General features: G+C 29.2%; 2 protein-coding genes across 2 annotated transcripts; both read left to right on the forward strand.

Moving 5' to 3' along the window:
* Positions 1 to 2010: 2010 nt before the first annotated feature.
* LOC115879594 lies at positions 2011 to 5560 on the forward strand. Its single transcript, XM_030896489.1, has 2 exons — positions 2011 to 2813; positions 2958 to 5560. Exons 1-2 carry the CDS (start codon positions 2678 to 2680, stop codon positions 5141 to 5143), a joined length of 2322 nt encoding a protein of 773 aa, XP_030752349.1. The 5' UTR covers positions 2011 to 2677; the 3' UTR covers positions 5144 to 5560.
* Positions 5561 to 16634: 11074 nt separating this feature from the next.
* Positions 16635 to 17873, forward strand: LOC115879546. Its single transcript, XM_030896440.1, has one exon. It carries the CDS (start codon positions 16635 to 16637, stop codon positions 17871 to 17873), a length of 1239 nt encoding a protein of 412 aa, XP_030752300.1.
* The last annotated feature ends 3380 nt before the right edge of the window (positions 17874 to 21253 follow it).

Raw genomic sequence — 21253 nt, forward strand, 5'->3', positions numbered from 1 at the left:
GTTTCAGTGTTTTCGTTACTCATTTTTATTTTGTGTTGTGTCTTGTGAATAGGTAAATATTTAATTAAAATGAATTCCGAAAAAATTAATATTTTACAAGTAATTACCATGAAAAATTTTTCTAATCCTCATTTTATTTTTAACTCAACAAATCAAACCAGACCCAATTCACCAGTTATTAATTTCAGTGAGGAATTAGATAATTTCTTACATGAAATTAATAATTGTGAGATGGAAAATACGGATGACTTTTTTACACCTTTTGAAATGGAAAACTTTGCTGATTTGAACCAATTTTTAACCGACGTTGAAAATAAAGACATAGATTTGAACGACATATTTTTGGATGAACTAACAAACGACAATATTTCCATTTCAAAATTTGAGGAGTCACTAATACAAAATAGTCAATCTGATGAACTAAATTTAATAACAGAATATATTAAACTCCAAAAATAAGGATCAGACTAGTTCTTCTCAAAACATTTCTCCTTTTTCACCGGTACACTCTCAAAAAATAGAAGAGTTTAGTTCCGATGAAAGAGGAGAAACGTTTAAGAATAAAACTGATTTTATTAAACCTTCATTTATAATAACAAAAAAAACGAAAACTTTAAAAAAAATTTTAAAACCTTATTCAAAATTAAAATCTCTTGGCTTCGCTTTGGAAGGATTTGTTAAAAAAACAAACGTGACTAAAGAAAATATCATAGAGCTTGAAAATTTAAAAAAATCTTTCAATACGTTAGTGGATTCTTTTAATTAAATATTTTCTTTTAAATTATTTATACGTTTCTTTTTCCAAATTTAACCTTTCATATAACAGAATAAAATTTAATATAAAACCATAAAATTATTTTACAGAATAAAATTGAAAGATGTTTATTTGTCCATCCTGTAAAAAAAACTTTACTCGTAAAGATAACCTATCTCGGCATTTAAAGAGTGCCTGCAACAAATCTTCCTTTCTAAACAGATGGTTGACAAAGTCTACACCTGAAGAAAAAGTAAGATTTTTTCATTTTTATGTTATAACCTTTTGAAATTAACAAAATAATTGTCTTTATAGAGAGATATTGTGAAGAATGCAAGGAGTTAATATCACAAAATTATGGTTTGGTCATCTACGATCAAACGCACATAAAAATAATTCTAAAATATTACAACAACCAGGAGTACAAATTATTAAATCTGCATTCAAAGAAAGAATAATAACATACAGATTATCTGTGGAGGAGATGATCGTAAATGTTAAAAATTACTTTATAACATTGGAACAAAAGATCCTTCGGATATTTGAGGATCAATTAAAAAAACATAAATGCATTAAAAGTAATATGGAGCTTTTTGGCTATTATTATAATCCCAGTACTGATAATCATGATGTAAAATCATTTAATACTCCATTTAAAGTAATTTGCAATAATCCTGAAACAAAGGATTTGATTGAAGAATTTGCAACAGTTATTGACAATAAGGCAGATCAGTTCGCAGAAAAAGATTCTGGTAAGTGTTGTAACTTTAATCTAAAAATATATATGTAATTAATTTTATTTCTGGTTTCAGGATGGATCTTACTTAATTTTGTTCATTTGGAAATTACCATCAATAAATTCAATAATTTGAGAGCATCATCATTTATTGAACTACCTCCTGAAATAGTACGACGTCAAGCTGTAGTTAACATAAGAAATAACGATGACTACTGCTTTGCTTGGTGTAAAATTAATTTGCCTTCTAAAGAACTAGTTAAAGATAAATATGGAAATGTAGCATATGAAAATATATTAAAATTTATAAATTATCAAAAACAAATGGAAGTTCCTTTTGTGATTTATGCAGACTTTGAATGTATTTTAAAACCGTTAAATAATAATGAAAAAGTAGAAGATCATATACTGTAAAAAAAATTGAACATATTCCATACTCTTTTGCATATTATATCAAATGTTCATTTGATGATGATTATTCTAAGTTTGAAAAATATAAAGGTTTGAATAGCGAAAAAGTTTTTATAAATTCTCTAGAACAAGATGCGTTAAATTTATATCAAACATTTTTAAAGACTCCTAAGAAAATGAATACTCTAACAGAATTAGAACAAACTACACATAACAATGCCACAAAATGTCATATTTGTGATAAACCACTTTTAGGGGATAAAGTTGCCGATCATTGTCACATAACAGGCAACTATAGAGGACCAGCTCACTCTTTGTGTAATATCAACTATAAAATTCCTAATTTTATTCCAGTTATAATGCACAACTTACGTAATTACGACAGCCACCTATTTTTAAAGAATTTGTGTTTAAATAAAGAACAAATATCAGTAATTCCACAAAATAAAGAAAAATATATTTCCTTTGAAAAACATATCTGTACCTCAGAGCCAGACTATGTTAAGTCCAAATTTACCAAATTTTAGCTAAATATATTAAGTGACTTAAAATTTTGTGCTGCATTTTATGGTATTTTTTATTTTAACCAATCTTTTAAACTAACGGAAATATTTGATTTTAAACTACGTTAAGTCCATAGGTCTGCTGGACTCAAACAATGTTAAGTCTCACTAACCTCACATTTGCATCTGGATTCACGTCAGTTTGAAATGTCAGCTCCACCTGTTAACATACTTAACCTCCTACATTGTTGTTAAATCACATTTTTTAAAATAATGCCTTTTACTTCACGTGTTCCGTGGTCCTCTCGGACAAGTAAAATGGTAAAAAACTGCATAGAAAATAAAACAAATAATGTCCAATCTGTTTCCAATATTGAAATAGCAGAAGCCAGTTCTACACAAACATTAGGTAAGTACCTGCAAAATACCTGTTGTATGGTGTAGTTTTAATCTAAATTCAGTGTTCTAGTGTCCACTATTGGTGGTCCACTAATACCTAACTATAATAAATATAATAATATAAAAAGTTTATTTATTGTTTTTTTTGTTTTAGAAATTTATGAAGAGGAAAGTACATCTCCCATGAGACGTGCTATTCCGTCTTTAAGTTTTTTATGCCATCAGATGCTGCAACAGTCACGCTTTGTACCAGAAACAGCTGTTATACAAAATTTATTAGGAAATACTCCCGAAAAATCGCTAAATAATATCCCAGAAAAAGTGGTACATAGTTCTGATGAAGGGTTAAAAAATATTATGGACGATCACATACAAAATCCCAGTAAAGGCGAAGTTTTCCACATAAGTGCTGAGAATGAAGAACAATTATTACATAGAACTCCTGAGAGGGAATTTGTAGATTTTGATAGCGATGATGATATAGCAGACCCCGACTATTCCGATGACACCGAACCTGACGAGGATGAAAACCAAGAAGCAGTGAAGATGTTAAGTCGTAAAAGAAAAGCAGATCCAATGAGTTGGAAAAAGAATATTACAAAAAAGAAACGGTATTCAGGGTTAGAATACAAAACTGACAGTGGAAGTCGAGTTATGAACCCAAAGTCCCTAAAAGAACCTTGTCATGACAATTGCAAACTCTCCTGTAGAACTAGAATTTTAGAAGAACGTCGGCAAATGATACATTCTAATTTTTGGAGTCCATCAAAAACAGTAGATATGAGAAGACAATACATAGCATCTATGGTATCACAAATACCAATAAAAAGACGCAGAGAGAAGACCGGCGAAAGGAGAGGAAAAAGAATCTTTACCAATTGTTACAGTTTTGATACAGAAGGAAAAAAAGAAACAGTTTGTAAGAAGTTTTTTTTAAATACCCTTAGCATCTCACAGCAAACAGTAGATACTGCAATTAAAAAGAAAAAAGAAGGAGGTATTGTAACGCCTGATAAAAGGGGAAGACATCCATCTATTAACAAGATCCCAGAAGAAGTCCGCCAAAATGTTAGAAACCATATTTCAAAATTTCCAACATACGAATCCCATTATTCTCGGGAAAGAACCAAAAAGAAGTACCTTGGAAATCATTTGAATATAAGTAGAATGTACGGACTTTACTTAGAAGAATGTACAGAACGTGGTTTTGGACCCGAAAGTATTGCAAAAGAATGGCTATACTCGGAGATTTTCAACTATGAGTATAACTATTCATTTAAGAGCCCAGACAACGATACCTGTGACTTATGTGATCAACTTCAGCTTCAAATTCGCGAGGCGGAATCACTTGATATAAGAAAGAAGCTACAAACTGAATACGATCAACATCTGGCAGATACGACTAACAGATACAAAATGAAATCAGAAGATAAAAAAAAGTCCAGGGACAACTTATTAGAAGCAAAAGTTATTATGATTGATCTCCAAAAATGTCTACCGACCCCGGATTTGCACAATTCACAGAGCTTTTACTCTCTAAAACTATGGACGTATAACCTAACTATCCAAGATGCAACCTGTGAAAAAAGTTTCTGCATGATGTGGGATGAAAGTGTAGCCGGTCGGGGAGGAAATGAAGTTGCATCATGTCTAATAAAATGGGTTGAACAGAACGTTTCAGAAGAAATTAAGGAAATAACAATCTGGTCGGACAACTGTCCAAGTCAAAATAGGAACATCCTAATGATAATGTGTTATTTTTTTATCCTTCGTATAAGACCAAACATCACTGCTGTTAATCACAAGTTTCTAGCAAGGGGGCATACTCACCTGGAGGCTGATGTCGTTCACTCTACGATTGAGCGTGAAAGAAAAAAACTTCCTCAATTTCAAATTGTAACCCCTTGGGATTGGCAGCAGATGGTCCGATTATGTGGAACAAAAAAACAATTTAATGTGGTCAATATGGAACAATATGATTTTAAAGAATTTAAACATCTGTTTGAGGGATCAACTGCACCATACATCAACAAGAAAAAAGATATGACGGGAAACGATTTTCTGATATCTCATGCAGTTCACTTGCAAGTTAGGAGAAACAACCCTGGAATTCTCTACTACAAAACCGATTTTAATAAAGATTTTTTGGAAGTCGACTTTCACAGAAGAAACAAATCAAATGATTACACTCCTTTGGAAATTCCACCAATTCGAGAGAGTTCTAAACCAATATCTGCAAAAAAGTATAACCACTTACAAAAACTTCTTAAATGGGTGCCAAAAAGATTTCACGACTTTTACAAGAAATTGGAATATGAACGAAGCGGAGACGACGAATAAAAATATTTGTTTATAATAAAGGAATAAACTGTTTTATATGTTTTGTAAGCATTTAAGCATTAAACTAAGTATAATGATTAATTAGGTAGTATTTTTGCCCTTTCCATTGATCTAACATCCATATTATGTCCACTGTAAATATTTTAAGTCCATACCTTTGCTCTTAATATGGTTGTTAAATCCAAAATTTTAAGTTTTTCTAGATAGAAAACTATGTTAAGTCCCTTATTTCAAAAACAAAAAACGAAAGGAAAAGTTTACATTATGGCACTTATTCCTGTGACCAAACCTTATTTAATTATAAAGTAGTTACAACTTTTACTAAAAACAGAATTTAAAAATTTAAAAAAATCTGGTATGAAGTTAATTAAATCGCTATACTGAAAAACAAAGCTTTTGGACTTAACATACTCTGGCTCTGAGGTACAGATATTCATGTAGACAATTATTTTGATAGACATACAAGAAATTTAAAAAAAAAGAATCTATCACTTAGATTTATCGACTCATTTCAATTCTTATCATTTTCTTTATCTAAACTTTCAGATACCCTAAACGATGAACAATGTATAGAAATAAGAAATTTTTTTAAAAGATGAGGAACATTTTAAACTTATTCGTCAAAAAGGTGTGTTTCCTTATAATTACATTGATAGTTTTGAAAAATTAGAGGAAAAATTTCTCCCTGAAAAAGATCACTTTTTTAATAGTTTAACAGATGAACATATTTCCGACGAGGAATATGAAAGAGCTCTTAAAGTTTGGAAATTATTTGATTGTGAATGTATAGGACATTATTCAGATATATATTTGCTATCTGACACAATGCTTTTAGCTGATATTTTCGAAAATTTTCGAAAAACAGCTTTGTCAACATATAAACTAGACCCTGCACACTTTTACACATTTCCCGGTTTATCATGGGAAGCTTGTTTACGTTATACAGGTATAGAATTGGAATTACTGATAGATCCAGATATGATACATTTTTTTAAAAATAGTGTTCGTGGTGGAGTAAGTTCATGCATAACTAGAAAATCTGAGGCAAATAATCCTTTTCTTTCAAAATTTGATGCAACAAAACCTAATAAGTATATAATGTACTATGATGCAACAAACTTGTACGGTTTTGCAATGTCCCAACATCTTCCAACAGGTGATTTTGTATGGTTGTCAGAAAAAGAAATAAAAAATCTAGATATTTTTTCAATTTCTAATATATCTAGCAAAGGTTATGTTCTAGAAGTTGATTTAGAATATCCTGAACACCTTCATGACTGCCACAATGATTTTCCTTTTTGTCCAGAAAATTATAAACCACCTAATTCGAAATCTACAAAATTAATTCCAAATTTGTACAATAAATCAAAATATGTTATTCATTACCAATTACTAAAACAATGTTTGCAAAACGGTCTCAAGTTAACTAAAATCCATAGAGTGATACAATTTTCTCAATCTGCTTGGTTGAAAAAATTTATAGATTTAAACACAAAGTTACGTAATGAGTCTAAAAATGAATTTGATCGTCACACCTTTAAATTAGCAAACAATAGTATTTATGGAAAAACAATGGAAAATGTGGATAGGAGAGTTGATGTAAGACTTGTTACCGAATGGGAAAAAAACAAAAGGAAAGATGGGGCTGAAAATCTCATTGCAAAGCCGTATTTTAAAGATTTGACTGTTTTCTCTGAAAATTTGGTAGCCATCCAAATGCAAAAAATATCGATTACATACAACAAACCAATATATGTTGGCTTTTCCATATTAGATATTTCAAAAACGGTTATGTATGACTTCTATTACAATTTTTTAAAACCTTTGTATAAAGAAAATGTTTCTCTTCTGTATACAGACACTGATTCTTTTATTCTTGAAATTACAACAAATAATGTTTATCATGATATGCAAAAGAATATTCATAAATTTGATACCTCCAATTATTTACCAAATAATATACATGAGATGCCAATAACACAATCAGTTGTTGGTAAATTTAAGGATGAATATGCTGGTGAACCCAATGAATCTTTTTATGGTACGGGGGCGAAAGCATATTGCGTGAAAACAGAAAATGGTTTATTAAAGATAGCCAAAGGTATAAAAAACATGCTATTAAAAACCAATTAGATTTTATTCATTATAAAGATGTAGTAGAAAATAATTCTAAAATTTTTTGCTCCATGTGTGTTTTTCGTTCTAGACTACATTCAATTTTTACTGAATTAATACATAAAATTGCATTGAATTCTGAAGATAATAAAAGATATCAAATTCCACATGATTTTAAAACACTTGCTTGGGGTCATCATGATATTTCATTATACCAGTGGAATGCAGATAATCCAAACCTCGATATATTTTTTAAATAATACAATATATTTTTTTATTTAGTTCAACATTTACCATAAAACTCTTTAATGGTGTGAAACATCAAACTTTACACAATTATGAAAAGTTGTACTTATTAAAATTAGATTGTATTAATTATCATTTCCCTCTGGAATGTGTGTTTTAAACTTGTTATAATTTATAGATATATAGATTTATACAGGAACAAATATATTTTTATGTATTTTAGTTTTAACATTTACCATAAAACTCTTTAATGGTGTGAAACATAAAACTTTACACAATTATGAAAAGTTGTACTTATTAAAATTATAATGTATTAAATAGCATTCTACTCTGGAATGATTTAAATTTAATTTATAATTCCACTTATGAGTGTTTTAAACTTGTTATAATTTATAGATATTAGTTGTAGATTTATACAGAAACAAATATATTTTTATGTATTTCAGTTTTACAATATTTTTTAAATAATACAATATATTTTTTTATTTAGTTTTAACATTTGCCATAAAACTCTTTAATGGTGTGAAACATCAAACTTTACACAAAATAGTTCACATAGATTCATACAGAAACAAATATTTACCTATGCACAAGACACAACACAAAATAAAAACGAGTAACGAAAAACTGAAACCATAAAACTTATTTGAAGTGACTCATATAATTTTGTTAAATAAGTAAAATATATTTTTACATAATGTACTTTAGGTTATATACTATTTACATTGTATTACTATACTATTTACATTGTATTACTATACTATTTACATTGTATTACTATACTATTTACATTGTATTACTATACTATTTACATTGTATTACTTATTAATAATATACTTTTATATGAGTTAATGCATTTTCAATGAAAAATATACCTACTTATAGAATACATGTTTGACAATATTTCATTTCTTATTAATCCTTCTTAAGATGTGTTTGGAAAGTTTTGATAAAGATATTGATGATGTTACTTATAAAACCTATGAAAATCGACTTTCTACTTTTAAAACTGGAATGGAAAATTGGAACCTGAGGTATTAGCAGGAGCAGGCTTTTATTATATTTCATATAGTGACGTATGCAAATGTTACTATTGTGGAACTGAAATTTATGAGTGGACCTATGATGACTGTCCTATCGAAGAACATCACAAAATTTCTCCATTATGTAATTTAAATGAATGTCGATGGTTAAGTCAAAACAAAACAATAAGAAACAAAAATTCAAAAAATCTAATAATTCACTGGAACGTGTAATTTTGATGATATTATTATTCATTAATTTACATTTTTTTTTCAACATATATTTCTTATGCTAATAAGTATTTATATTCATCTTCAGAAAAGATATTGTCAAATATCATTTGGTAATCATCTTGAATGGAAGTAAATTGTAGTTAAATAAATTTTTAATAAAATATTTACTTTGTTTCAGTGGCTCCTCAAACCCATTTTATTCTCCTTTATTTCATATTTCAAAATGTTATTTATGTTCATTATCCCCCTACTGTAACCCGATGTGAAATATGTTTTTCAAATGAAACAAACATTACACTTGATAAAAATTGTCAGTTTATGAAAGTTGGTTTAATTAATAATAATACGCTTAGTTTTATATATCCCATCAACAAAGGAGAAAATGTTAGTAGGTTTTTTAAAATTTTATATCATTATTCAAACCAAACCATTTTTGATACTAATTGGATTGAAAGATCTGAATTAAAATATGTACATTTTCAAAATGAATCATTCAACTATACTAAATTTATTAATGAAAAAAATAATGGATATAACACTTTTAATATCATTAATCTCTTTTTAACTTTTACAATATTTTTGTATATTACAATTTTAATTATCTTTTTTTATTATAAATTTCAAACAGGAAATTTATACTTTCATTAATCAATTTCATTTAAAACATTGTTGTGAATAGACAATAAGCAATGCGCATGAGTTGATGATATGAATAGGTGGGGATATGAAATGGTAGGGGTATGAATATTAAAGTAAGAGAAGAACTTAATATTATTTAGTTCATTCAACATGTCTTCTAAAAATCTTTTAAATTCAAAAATTTTCTTTTTGAATAAATCTTTATCAAAGTTTGTTATTGTTGGTATAAGTAATCAAGATTTTTCACCGAAAATTATAATCGGTGGAAAAAATGGTTTTTCTGTAACTCTAAGTGAAGAAAATTGGAACAGTTTTTGCAATCATCGAGGAGTTATTGAAAACTACTTCTGCTTCCCCCAGCAAATTAACGAACCCATGTTGAATATAAACAACTTTAAATTATATTTTGAGAAAGTTAACAGTCTTCCTGTTGTAAAAATTAAAGAAGAATATTCGAACTATGTATATTTGGGATACGAGTCTATAGAAATATTATGGCGATTAAAGGAAGTTGTGGATTACAGGATTTCTATTATAAAGAAACAAGAATTTTCACTTTACTTTAAAGTATTCCAAACCAACATTTCAATTCAGGAAGGCGATCCTATTGATAATATTTATCGCATTTTGCAACCCAATCAAAATCCAAACAGTGAAAATGTTTCAACCATGTTAGAGTTCCTCATACAGTACCCAGAAGAATTGGAAAAAAGGTTGAAGACGAATGAACTCAAAAGAAAATATTATGAAGAAATCGGTGACTTTTCAGGAAGAGAAAAATAAACTTTATGTGTTAGTGCAGTGGAATTTTGCTTATAAACAAGCACGAAAAAGTGAATTTAGAACTTATTATGTAGATAGACTTCGTTTTGAAAACGAATTAATAATTGTAAGCTTATTCTTGATCCAATACTAAGCAAAGAACACAGAACTAAAATGTATTTAACACGATTTGATAATACTTGTATTTAACCAAATATTAAATAAAACTATATTATATTAATTAGTCCTTTATTTTATTTTAAGTTACATAAAACAACTATACAACATCATTTTTATTAATCCATGTATTAAACTTTTTATCTAATCCTAACCATTTTACATAAACTTTGTTTCCTTTTCTTCTTAGAATTTTTTCAACGAGATATACATCAGAGTATTTTGCTTTCTGTTCATAAAATCTCCTGTTCATAAAATCCACCCTGAATTTCCTCATTTCTTTCATCTTCAATTACATATGTTCTGGGATTTGTTATCTTAACTTTTTTAATTCTAAATATTTTATTTGACCAATTTGGAGTGTAACCTTTGGAAAATGCCTCGCGATACTTGCTTATACGCACATGATCTCCAACTTTAAATTTAGCAAGTTTTGAATCTATTGTTTTAGCATGAGTAAAGATTGATCTTAAAATCTTCTTTTCATTTTGTTTATTTACTTGGTTTGGTTTCATTCCAATTGTTGAATGTTTGGTGTTGTTGTAATCTTTAACGATATCTTGTAAAATATTAAGCCATCTATAATTTCCTTGCAAACTAAACATTTTCCACATTCTGGTTTTTAATGTTCGGTTTACTCTTTCTACTACACTTGCTTTTAAATTGGAAAAAGTACTATAATGGTTAATTTTAAATTTTTCCATCAGTTTTTGGAAATTTTGGTTGAAAAATTCTGCACCCCTATCCGTTTGCAAATTTTGTGGGTTGGTTTTTAAAGTAACTAATATGTTTTTCATCGCTGTGGCAACATCCTTACCAGATTTGGTTTTTACAGGTTCTGCCCAAACATATTTTGAAAACACATTGATAACAACCAAAATATATCTATAACCCCTGTTAAATTTGGAATATGGTTGCATTTCTACTAGATCTGCCTGTAAAAGATCATTTAGTCCTTTAACAATTACCCTTCTTCGCATATATTTTTTTCTGGCAGGTTTATGTAACTCATCAACTACTTGTTCCTTAATGGATTTCATACTTTTGAAATTTTACAAAAAGGTATTTTGTTTTTGTAAGTAGTTGTCCACAAAGCTTTTATACGTCTCTTCCCATTCTTTTAATTTTTGTATTTGTTCATCCTTATTAGTTTCAATCAAAATTTCATTAATTTTAATTATTTCTTTGGCTAAGTTATCTAGATATTCTGTAATTATTGTTAATAGAAAATCTGTTGTAATATTTGCAGAATTTTTTACTTCCGTTTCTATTTTTGTTAGTTCTTCTTCCAATTTTTTAGATATACTTGATATATTTTGTGAAAGAGTTTGTATATATCGTCTAATGTCTAAAGGTACATCAACTAATTTTTTACCATCAAGAGTATCATTTATAAGTTTATTTTTAGTCTGGTCAATATTATCAATATCATTTCTTAGATGTTTAATTCTGTCTTTTTGATTTTTAATTATCACTTCTCTAATTTGAGTGTTCATGGCCTTATCAATTTCATCAATATCAGCATTAATTTTTTTATTTTCTTCTTTTACATACTCTTTCAATGATTCTAGACTTACATAAAGTTCATCCAATTTTAAATCGAACTTCTCTAAACTGGATTTTATTGTAGAAATTTCATCTTTACTTTTATTTCTATCCTCACTTTCCAATTTTTTTTCTGATTTTAATTTTGTAATTTCAGCTAATGTATTATTAAATTGCTGTCTTAGATCTTGTAGTTCTTCTATGTCTTTTTTATGGTTAACTATGTGCATATTTAATGCTGTCGCTGTAATTTTTTCAGTTCTGTCAATTTTATCATGAACATTCTTAAAATAAGCTACTTCTTGATTAACTCTTTCGTAAACGTTGTTTGTGAAATCTTCAAATTTTGTTTTAATGTCATTTTGAAGATTTCTTTTGATTGATTCAATTTGTGATGTATCGTTAATGGAATCTTTAATTTGTTCTATTTCTGTTTTTAAATTATTAATTGTTTTTATATTATCATTAAATTGTATAATTTTATCTTCATGTTTTGTAATTTTTTCATCAAAAAACTTAATTTTCTTTGCAAAATTATTATTGTTTGATTCATTTTCACTTAATCTCTTGTTTGTGTTGTCTATATTACCTTGAAAATGTTCAATTACTTTATTTTCAATATAGTTTACATCTGTCTTAAACCTATATAAAATTTTATTTTCAACATTTGATAAGATTGTGTTTTCCAAGGTTGTTGTATTTACAATGTTACGTTTAGAAATATGACAACCAAATTTATCAACAGACATGGTTTGATATTGGTCAACAATTGATTTGTTTATAACTATCAATTCTTATTTATAGTATAACTTTAGCCTCTCTTAATTCCTCAATTATAGATAATATTTCATTGTTGTGGGCTGTATTGCCAGCATCTGTAGATGCTAGTAAAAGACGAAGTCGATCTACAAGTTCATTTATATTATCCCAATACACATAATCTGTATTTGATTTATTTATTTTTAAAGTTAAACCTTTCCCTTTCTGGACAGCCGTCGTTCTACTAGTTCTAAATGGTGCTTTCGGTTTAGCAAAAGCTTCAGTCAACCTTTCCAATGGTGTTATTGTTTTAGTTTTTGTAATACCCTTTCGTTGCAAGTAAGGTCCAATTATTGTTACATATTTGTGTGAACTATTTCCTTGCACTTGCTCGTTGGGATCAAAATTTCTACGATATGCATTAGTTCTTTTTAATATGTCCATATAATTTTCTAAATCATCATTTTTGTATCCAACAGGTTCTTTTTTAAAAAGTAATTCATATAAACCAACCGTTCCGGGATATTTTATACCTTCCACATGAATATTTTTACCAATTATTTCCACAGGTTTTTGTGTTAAACCCAAAAAAAATTTATCTCTTTCGAGATCATGCACTATTCCATAATTATGATCAAACTTAGACTTTGTATCTCTCACACCTTCATCTATATATGTTCTTGGTAATTCATGGAAAGCATTCAACCAATCATCATATCCCGAACTCCCAACGTATGTTTGAATAGTTTGTCTTGTCTCTTCTATATATCTGATAAATTTCTACTTTCTGAATGGTTAAATTGTGAAGGAAATGTTTCTGCAATAATACTTGTTTCTTGTATATTGGGAATCTGACTTATAGATTCTGTTGATCTGTTAAAAAATGATGGAGTTTCAGGTGGTAATATAGGAGTTTTGCCAGTTTTCGGAGTTATTTTAACTTTTGTAGGTGTTGAAGTTTTAAAATATTCTTCTTGTAAGTCAACAGGTTCTTCTTTTATGTGTAAATGTTCCGATTTTCCAATAGCTGAGACTAGTTCTTGTATAGGTTGTGTTATTGGTTTGTAAGTTTGTTCTAACTCTGCTTGTGTTGTAGATGCTGCTGATTTTAGCATATGATACTTTTCTTTTACTGCTTGTCTTGACTTTATCAACTCTTTAGCTAAACGTTTATCCATGTTAGATAATTTTTAAATGAGGAAAAACCACAAAACTCGTCTTATATATAAATATAGGAGTCAAATTTATTTCTATATCTACCATTATTTAATTGACAATCTTTATCAATTACAAGAAAACCATAGGGTTCCCTCCAACATTTAGCACAAATATTTTTAAACTGATCAAATGTCATATCTATCATACAATGATCATTATATATATGTTTTAAACTTGAAGAATCTTGTTTAAACAAAATCAATAAATTTGAATTTTCACGAATTAGTTGTTTAAGAATAGAAGAGTAGCCCTGAAATATGAAAAAACAATCTGTGTTTGTATGTCTACCATGTGTAAAATAATCTCGAATAATTGATTGATTGTGACAAGGAATATCGTCGAAGATAATAACAGAATTTGGTTTTATTTTATGAGGTGAAATAACATTTTCATCATTATCATATTCAAAATAACCAATTTCTTTCATAGGTTCTAAAAGTTGTCTTAAATATTTATATTTCGGTTGATCTAATGATTTTGAATATATATAAACATTTTCGAATCTAATACCATTAGGATGTTCAAGCAATGTTAGCATAACATTAGTTTTACCACTTCCACTACAACCAACAATTAATCCTCTTTTCGAACCACCACCAAACAAAGCACCATGTTTCCTAAATTGTTTGTGTGAAACTTTTTCATCATGGTTCTTAATAGGTAAAGAGAATTTTTGTTTTTCGATCTTCATTTTTAAAATTACTAATATATTCCATTGTGTGTAAAAGTATTTATACCCTAGCAGCAATAGTTTATTTTTAGTATTTAAATACGTTTTAATGATTGTACATCACTCCAGTGAGAACAAAACTATAAATAGGAGACGAAAAAAAGGTTTTGGTTTAGTAAACAAATTAATTACCAACCTTCCCTTCGAATTTCACATACCAGGATATAACTACTGTGGACCGGGTACAAAATTGGAGAAGAGAATAGCCAGAGGGGATATTGGTATAAATCCATTGGATGCTGCTTGTAAACAGCATGATATAGCATACTCTCAATCTGAAGATTTATTAAAAAGACACGCATCTGATAAACTGTTAGGAGATCAGGCTTGGAATAGAGTAAAAGCTAAGGATTCTTCAATCGGTGAAAAAGTAGCTGCATTAACTGTTGCTGCCATAATGAAGGGAAAACGAAAGCTTGGAATGGGTATAAAAAAGAAAAAGGATAAAAAAAGTGGAAAGCTTAACATGAAGAAAAAACGTATAATTCGAACACCTGAAAAAATTGGGGGACTTTTACCACTTTTGCTCCCAATATTGGGAGCGTTAGGTGCACTAGGTGGAGGTGCTGCAGGAATTGCCAAAGCAGTCAACGATGCTAAAGCATCTAAACAGCAGTTAGAAGAAATGCATAGACATAATATTGCAATGGAGGATGTTTCTAAGGGAAAGGGATTATTTATTAAACCGTATAAGGGAAAAGGACTTTTTATAAAACCGTATAAAGGTGGTAAACTTGGTATAAAAAAAAAGACCAAAAGATTAACATAAGTTTTCCACGTAGACCGCTTACAAATATTGACATTATTAAGTATGTAAAGGTAATGAAAATTCCTAATTTCAGAGGTGTATTTATGCTTGATGAACTTCCAAATACAATATCTTTAAAAGAGTGTGGTGTTGTTAATTTAGACAGGAAGCAAAAAAAGGAACACATTGGACTTCATACATTAAAAATGATAATCATGTTGTATACTTTGATAGTTATGGAAATTTAAAACCACCTCTTGAACTTTCAAAATATTTTAATTCAAATGGTGAAGTGAAAGTATTTTACACATATGAAAATAAACAAAAAAATAATTCATACAACTGCGGACAACTTTCTCTAAAATTCTTAAAAAATAATATATAAGCTAACAACATGTAATAAAATAGCATTTACACAATGTCTACAACAATAGCAATATCAGGAAACAGTTCAGTTTTATCAGCTGATTTCAATCCACCTATATATTTGGATGATAAGAAACAATATTGCTTAGGTTTAGCAGATTTTGAAACTTTTATGACTATACCCAATATAGAAAAGGGTCACAATAAACTTTATATAGGTGATAAAGTGATTGTTATTCCAGATGGAACTTATGATATAATTGATATAGAAACCTATATAAAAGACAAAGTTAAAACTGTGTTTGAATATGAAAACGTTGCTTTTTTATTAAAACCTAATACTAATACCCTGAAATGTACCTTAATGTGTAGCAAACAAATTGATTTTACAAAAGATGATTCAATAGGAAAAATACTAGGTTTTAAAAGTAGAATCATAGAAGCGGATAAAGTAGATCAATCAGATAATGTTGCTAATATAAGTAAAGTCAACGCTATTTGCATTGATTGTAATATCTGTGTTGGTTCATTTATAACGGAAAACCTGTTCATATTATTCACCAATTTTATCCTGCTGTAGCTCCAGGGTATAAAATAGTTGAATCTCCTTTACCCATATTATATTTTCCAGTCAGCGTTAAAGCAATTAACAACATTACAGTAAAAATTGTTGATCAAGACGGAGATCTTATCAGTTTCAGAGGTGAGACTATTACAGTAAGATTACATTTAAAAACAAACGGTTTATAAAATGGTTGTTAGATATAATAGAGGTAATATAAATTATTCTCCAGTTATTATTCCTAAAAAAATCAAAACTTATAAAAAGAAACTGACACAAAAATTATTCAGTGTCAAATCCAACACCAATCGATTAACACGAAAAAATCATAATTTTCTAAAATCGCTAGGTTTTAAAGTCTTAATATAATGAGCATATTAAATGTAAACGAAAAGTTATATATTGATAACTCTATTGTTAGTTCAGAATTACATACCTATCAACCATACATTTCTTCAAAATTTGATTATAATGATGAAATACGTATACCAATCCAAGAACTTGATGCTTACACTCTACCATCAGAAAGCCTACTTTATATCGAAGGAAAGTTAACAAACACAGAGGGAAATTATACAAAGAGATTGCGATTTACAAACAATGGTATAGCTTTCTTATTTAGAGAAATTCGTTATGAGTTAAATGGTATTACTATTGATACCTTAAGAAATGTAGGACTAGCATCAACATTAAAAAGTTATCTATCCAGTAACACAAATGAAAGTTTAAAACTGCAAAATGCAGGTTGGTTTCCACACAGAAAAGAAGAGGATAGAATTTTAGTTGATGATAATGGAAAATTCTCCGTATCTATACCACTAAAACTGCTAATGGGATTCTTTGAAGATTACAGAAAAATTATAATTAACATGAAACAAGAGTTGGTTCTTATTAGATCTAATAATGACTTAGATGGAGTTTTCTTTAAGGATGATGTAACAACTCCATCTACAACTGTAGAAACCCCAAAAGTTACTTTCGATAAAATCTATTGGAAAGTACCACATATTTCAGTTGATATACCACAACAACTAGCACTCACTAGAATACTGGAGTCAAATAAAGATATACTAATTGGATTTAGAAGTTGGGAACTTGTTGAATACTCTTCCCTAACTGAAACAACACGACACACATGGCCTGTAAAAACAACTAGCAAACTGGAAGCTCCCCGTCATGTAATAATTGCCTTTCAAGAAAATCGAAAAGGAGATGTTAAAAAAGATATGAGTCAATTTGACAATGTAGATTTAACAAATATTAGAATATTTTTAAATTCCGAAAGGTATCCTTATCATGACTTATATTTAAATTTCAAAGAGAACAAATATTCATCTTTATATGAAATGTTTGCCAATTTTCGTTATTCTTATTATGGTACTTCTAATGAACCCATTTTTAATCCTGAGAAATTCAAGGAGATTTCACCAATTGCATATATTGATTGTTCTCATCAAAAGGAAACGCTTCAAACGGGTTCTGTTGTAATGAGAATTGAGTTTGAAACAAACAGTGCAATCAAAAAAGACACATCTGCTTATTGTCTTATTTTACATGATAAATTATTTAGTTACAATCCTTTAACAAAGATTGTCAAACAATTATAAACTTTTACCCCCACCCTCATAGATTTAATATAAATAAGTAAACATAGTGTCTGTAGTAGTAGATATGTCATCAACACTTCAACTAGAAATACAAAATTTTATTTTTAAAATACAAAAATTGAAAGAACAAATTGCAAACTACTCAAGACAAAAAAGTTTAATTAAAAAGTTTAGTGAACTAAAAATATGAGGTTGATTGTGGATATACAAGGATTTAAAGATGAGAAAAACACCTTTTTACCTAAAGAACTTGCAGCTTTTGATGGACATAGAATATCACATTATATCTTTAAGAAACCCTATCCATTAGACTTTCTGTCACCAGAATGTCACAGACAGGCGGTATGGTTAATGAAAAACCATCATTGTATCAACTGGAATGATGGATTTACACCTCACCATTATTTTTCAAATATAATTGAAAAACTCACTGAAGAACCTGAAGTGGAATTTGTTTATGTTAAAGGAACTGAAAAAGCAGAATTTGTAAAGAAATATTCCAAAAAACCAGTGATTGAAATAGATGAACAACCTGCTTTGCCTATCGGAACACCAAAATGCTTTTATCATTCTAAGTCAACTTGTATGTGTGCATTATCAAATGTTTTATATTTGTATGATAATTTTTTTATGAATGAATAAAAATCTATATAATATTTATAACATCTTTTATTATTAAAATATAATTTTAACTAAATTAGTACTTCTACATCAACTAAGTTATTGGATGAATTATCCGGGTTAACTAAATTGCTATTTATGTTAGTGTTTACATCGTCTGTTACTTGTTCGTAAGGTATTCCCCGATCTTTAACAAATTTATTTAAATATGTTATTTGATTTATAAAGCCTAAGTCTATCATTACAGAGAATAATTCTAATGTATCATAATTTTCATAATATTGTGCACACGCACTCATTCCTTTTTCATATTTACGAATCATATCATAATATATTTTTTCCATCTGCCTAAGTTTTTGATAAGTCTCATGAAATGATTCATAAAATTCTTGATGAATACATATTACTGAACTAATTAGTTCAATATTCTCACTTGACATTTTTCACCTTAAAACAAAATATAGTTTTTTAAATATTTCGGAGCACGATATTGACGAAGAGGTCTATGTTTTCTTGATATTGTGCTTCTAACTTCTCCGGGTTGTTGTAACTTGTCTTTAAATCTTTGAAGTAACTGATCTCTAGCGTCATCCAAATGGAACCGCTCGAACACCTTTAAAATTTCTATTATAACTTTTGAATTCTTCGTTACTCTCAGGTATGGAACAATGTGTGTTAGTTCACTTGCAAAATATGTATGTCCCAATGCACGCACAAACTCGTAAAGATTAATCCTTTGTAATAGAAAATCAGCACAAAACTCAGTTATCCAATGACAATCTTGTTTGAGTGGAAAAAATAAATCTTTTTGATTAATTAAAACTATTCGATGAGAAACAGTTTGATGGAAATCAGTATATTTTTGAATCAGCTTTCTAACAACATTAGTTATTTTTTTCTTATTGTATTGCATCACTCTTGATGAATAAGAGATTCGCTTTACTTTCTTCTAAAGACCTACCTTACTAGCTATATATGACTAGGTGAATAAAGTGCGGATGAAAGTAGTAGGAATTAACATATTTTTGAAATGTATATTATATTAGTGAGAGGAGGAGGAGGAGGAGTATAATGAGGAGGAGGGTCTCTCATATATTATCTACTAACGTAGCCATTACATTCTTCTAGGGGGTCGAAATACTAATAAACAGAAAACATCATAAACATTAACGTTTCTTTTCTCAACTTCGAATCAGTGGCAACTTCCAGGGGGACATGGCCTTCCTCTGCCTCCCCTTCGCTACAGCCATGGATGGCACCGTTTGAAACTTTGTTTTGGGATTGGCAAAAAAATCTCAAAAACATCAAAAAGTAATGTAAATCATTTACATCAAGAAGTAATCTAAAAAATGACGAGTACCTACCTAGTTAATTTACGTTTATTCAATGTTTTATCTCTGAAATTCCACAAAAACCCTTGTTATCCAATCAACAAAATCTAAAAATACGTTGTTCTCTTAACAAAAAGAAACATGTTCAGCACATTTAAAAAATGTAGCCAAAACAGGAATAATAGTAATATTGTTAATTCGCTTTCGCTTGTTGGGTTGTTAAGTGATAACTTTTATTAAGCGCATAAAGTGTGAAAATGGTTTATTCTCTTCAAGAAAGAACTGAAATTATTTTTATTTATGGAGAGGTTGGAAACTGCGCACGAAGGACGGAATTGGTTTTCAATGAAAGAAATCCAAATCTTGAAGTAAGTCACAGATATGTGCTGGATTTGGTGGCAAAGTTCTCCGAAACTGGTTCGGTGAGTAATAGAAAAAGAAATAACTTACGAGTGATGAATGAAGGAGCTCAAATTGAGGTTTTGGGATTATTTACTGCAGAACCCACCAGCTCCTTGCGGACAGTAGCACAATAGACAGGAATATCACACGAGACTGTAAGAAAAACACTGAAAATGCATAAATTCCATCCATACAAAATGCAGATACTTCAAGAACTCTATGACGATGGTTTTGATAGAAGAATAGAGTTTTGTGAAATCATGAGTCGTCAAGTCAACGCCAACCCTAACATTCTGCCGAATATCTGTTTTTCCGATGAATGTTCATTTTCTCTAAATGGAAATGTTAACAAACAAAATTGTCGATATTGGAGTGACGAAAACACGCATATTTTTCGAGAAGGACATACACAATATCCCCAAAAAGTTAATGTTTGGGCTGGTATTCTTGGAAATGCCATTATTGGTCCTTTATTTATTGAAGAAAACTTGACGGGTGATTTGTATCATAATATGCTTCAAGAGACTATTGATCCTCTTATCACCCAAGAGCTAGAAACACAAATTGATGTAGAGGGTAATCCAGTTTTACAGGAGAATTTGTTAACATTCCAGCAGGACGGTGCTCCACCTCATTATTTTCTTCCGGTCCGACAGTGGTTAAACGAGAGATTTCCGGGTACATGGATTGGCAGAAGGGGACCAATTGAATGGCCTCCAAGATCACCGGATTTAACACCGTTAGATTTCTTTCTTTGGGGATATCTTAAATCCATTGTTTATAAAACACAACCTACTGATATTGATGACCTTAAAAGGCGAATTACAGCAGAATGCCGGTCAATTCCTGATGAAGTTTTCCGAAATGTTAGGGAGGAGTTTGAAAACAGACTTTATTATTGTTTACAGGAAAATGGACAATATTTTGACCAACTTGTAAGATAGGGCGTAAGTGGTGTAACCTAATATTCTAATCATTTGTACAAGGAGATCCATTGCAATCATTTTTGTGTAAACACTAGCCTGA

The sequence above is a fragment of the Sitophilus oryzae genome, unplaced genomic scaffold, assembly GCF_002938485.1.
Source record: "Sitophilus oryzae breed Bouriz unplaced genomic scaffold, Soryzae_2.0 scaffold_1582_pilon_pilon, whole genome shotgun sequence".
Lineage (NCBI taxonomy): Eukaryota > Metazoa > Arthropoda > Insecta > Coleoptera > Curculionidae > Sitophilus > Sitophilus oryzae.

Bases quoted from the DNA above. Each gene is read 5' to 3' on its own strand.
- LOC115879594 (XM_030896489.1), top strand. From the start codon at position 2,678: ATGCCTTTTACTTCACGTGTTCCGTGGTCCTCTCGGACAAGTAAAATG. The intron at 2,814-2,957 runs GTAAGTACCTGC...TTTTTGTTTTAG, and splicing joins CAGTTCTACACAAACATTAG to AAATTTATGAAGAGGAAAGT.
- LOC115879546 (XM_030896440.1), top strand. From the start codon at position 16,635: ATGAGCATATTAAATGTAAACGAAAAGTTATATATTGATAACTCTATT.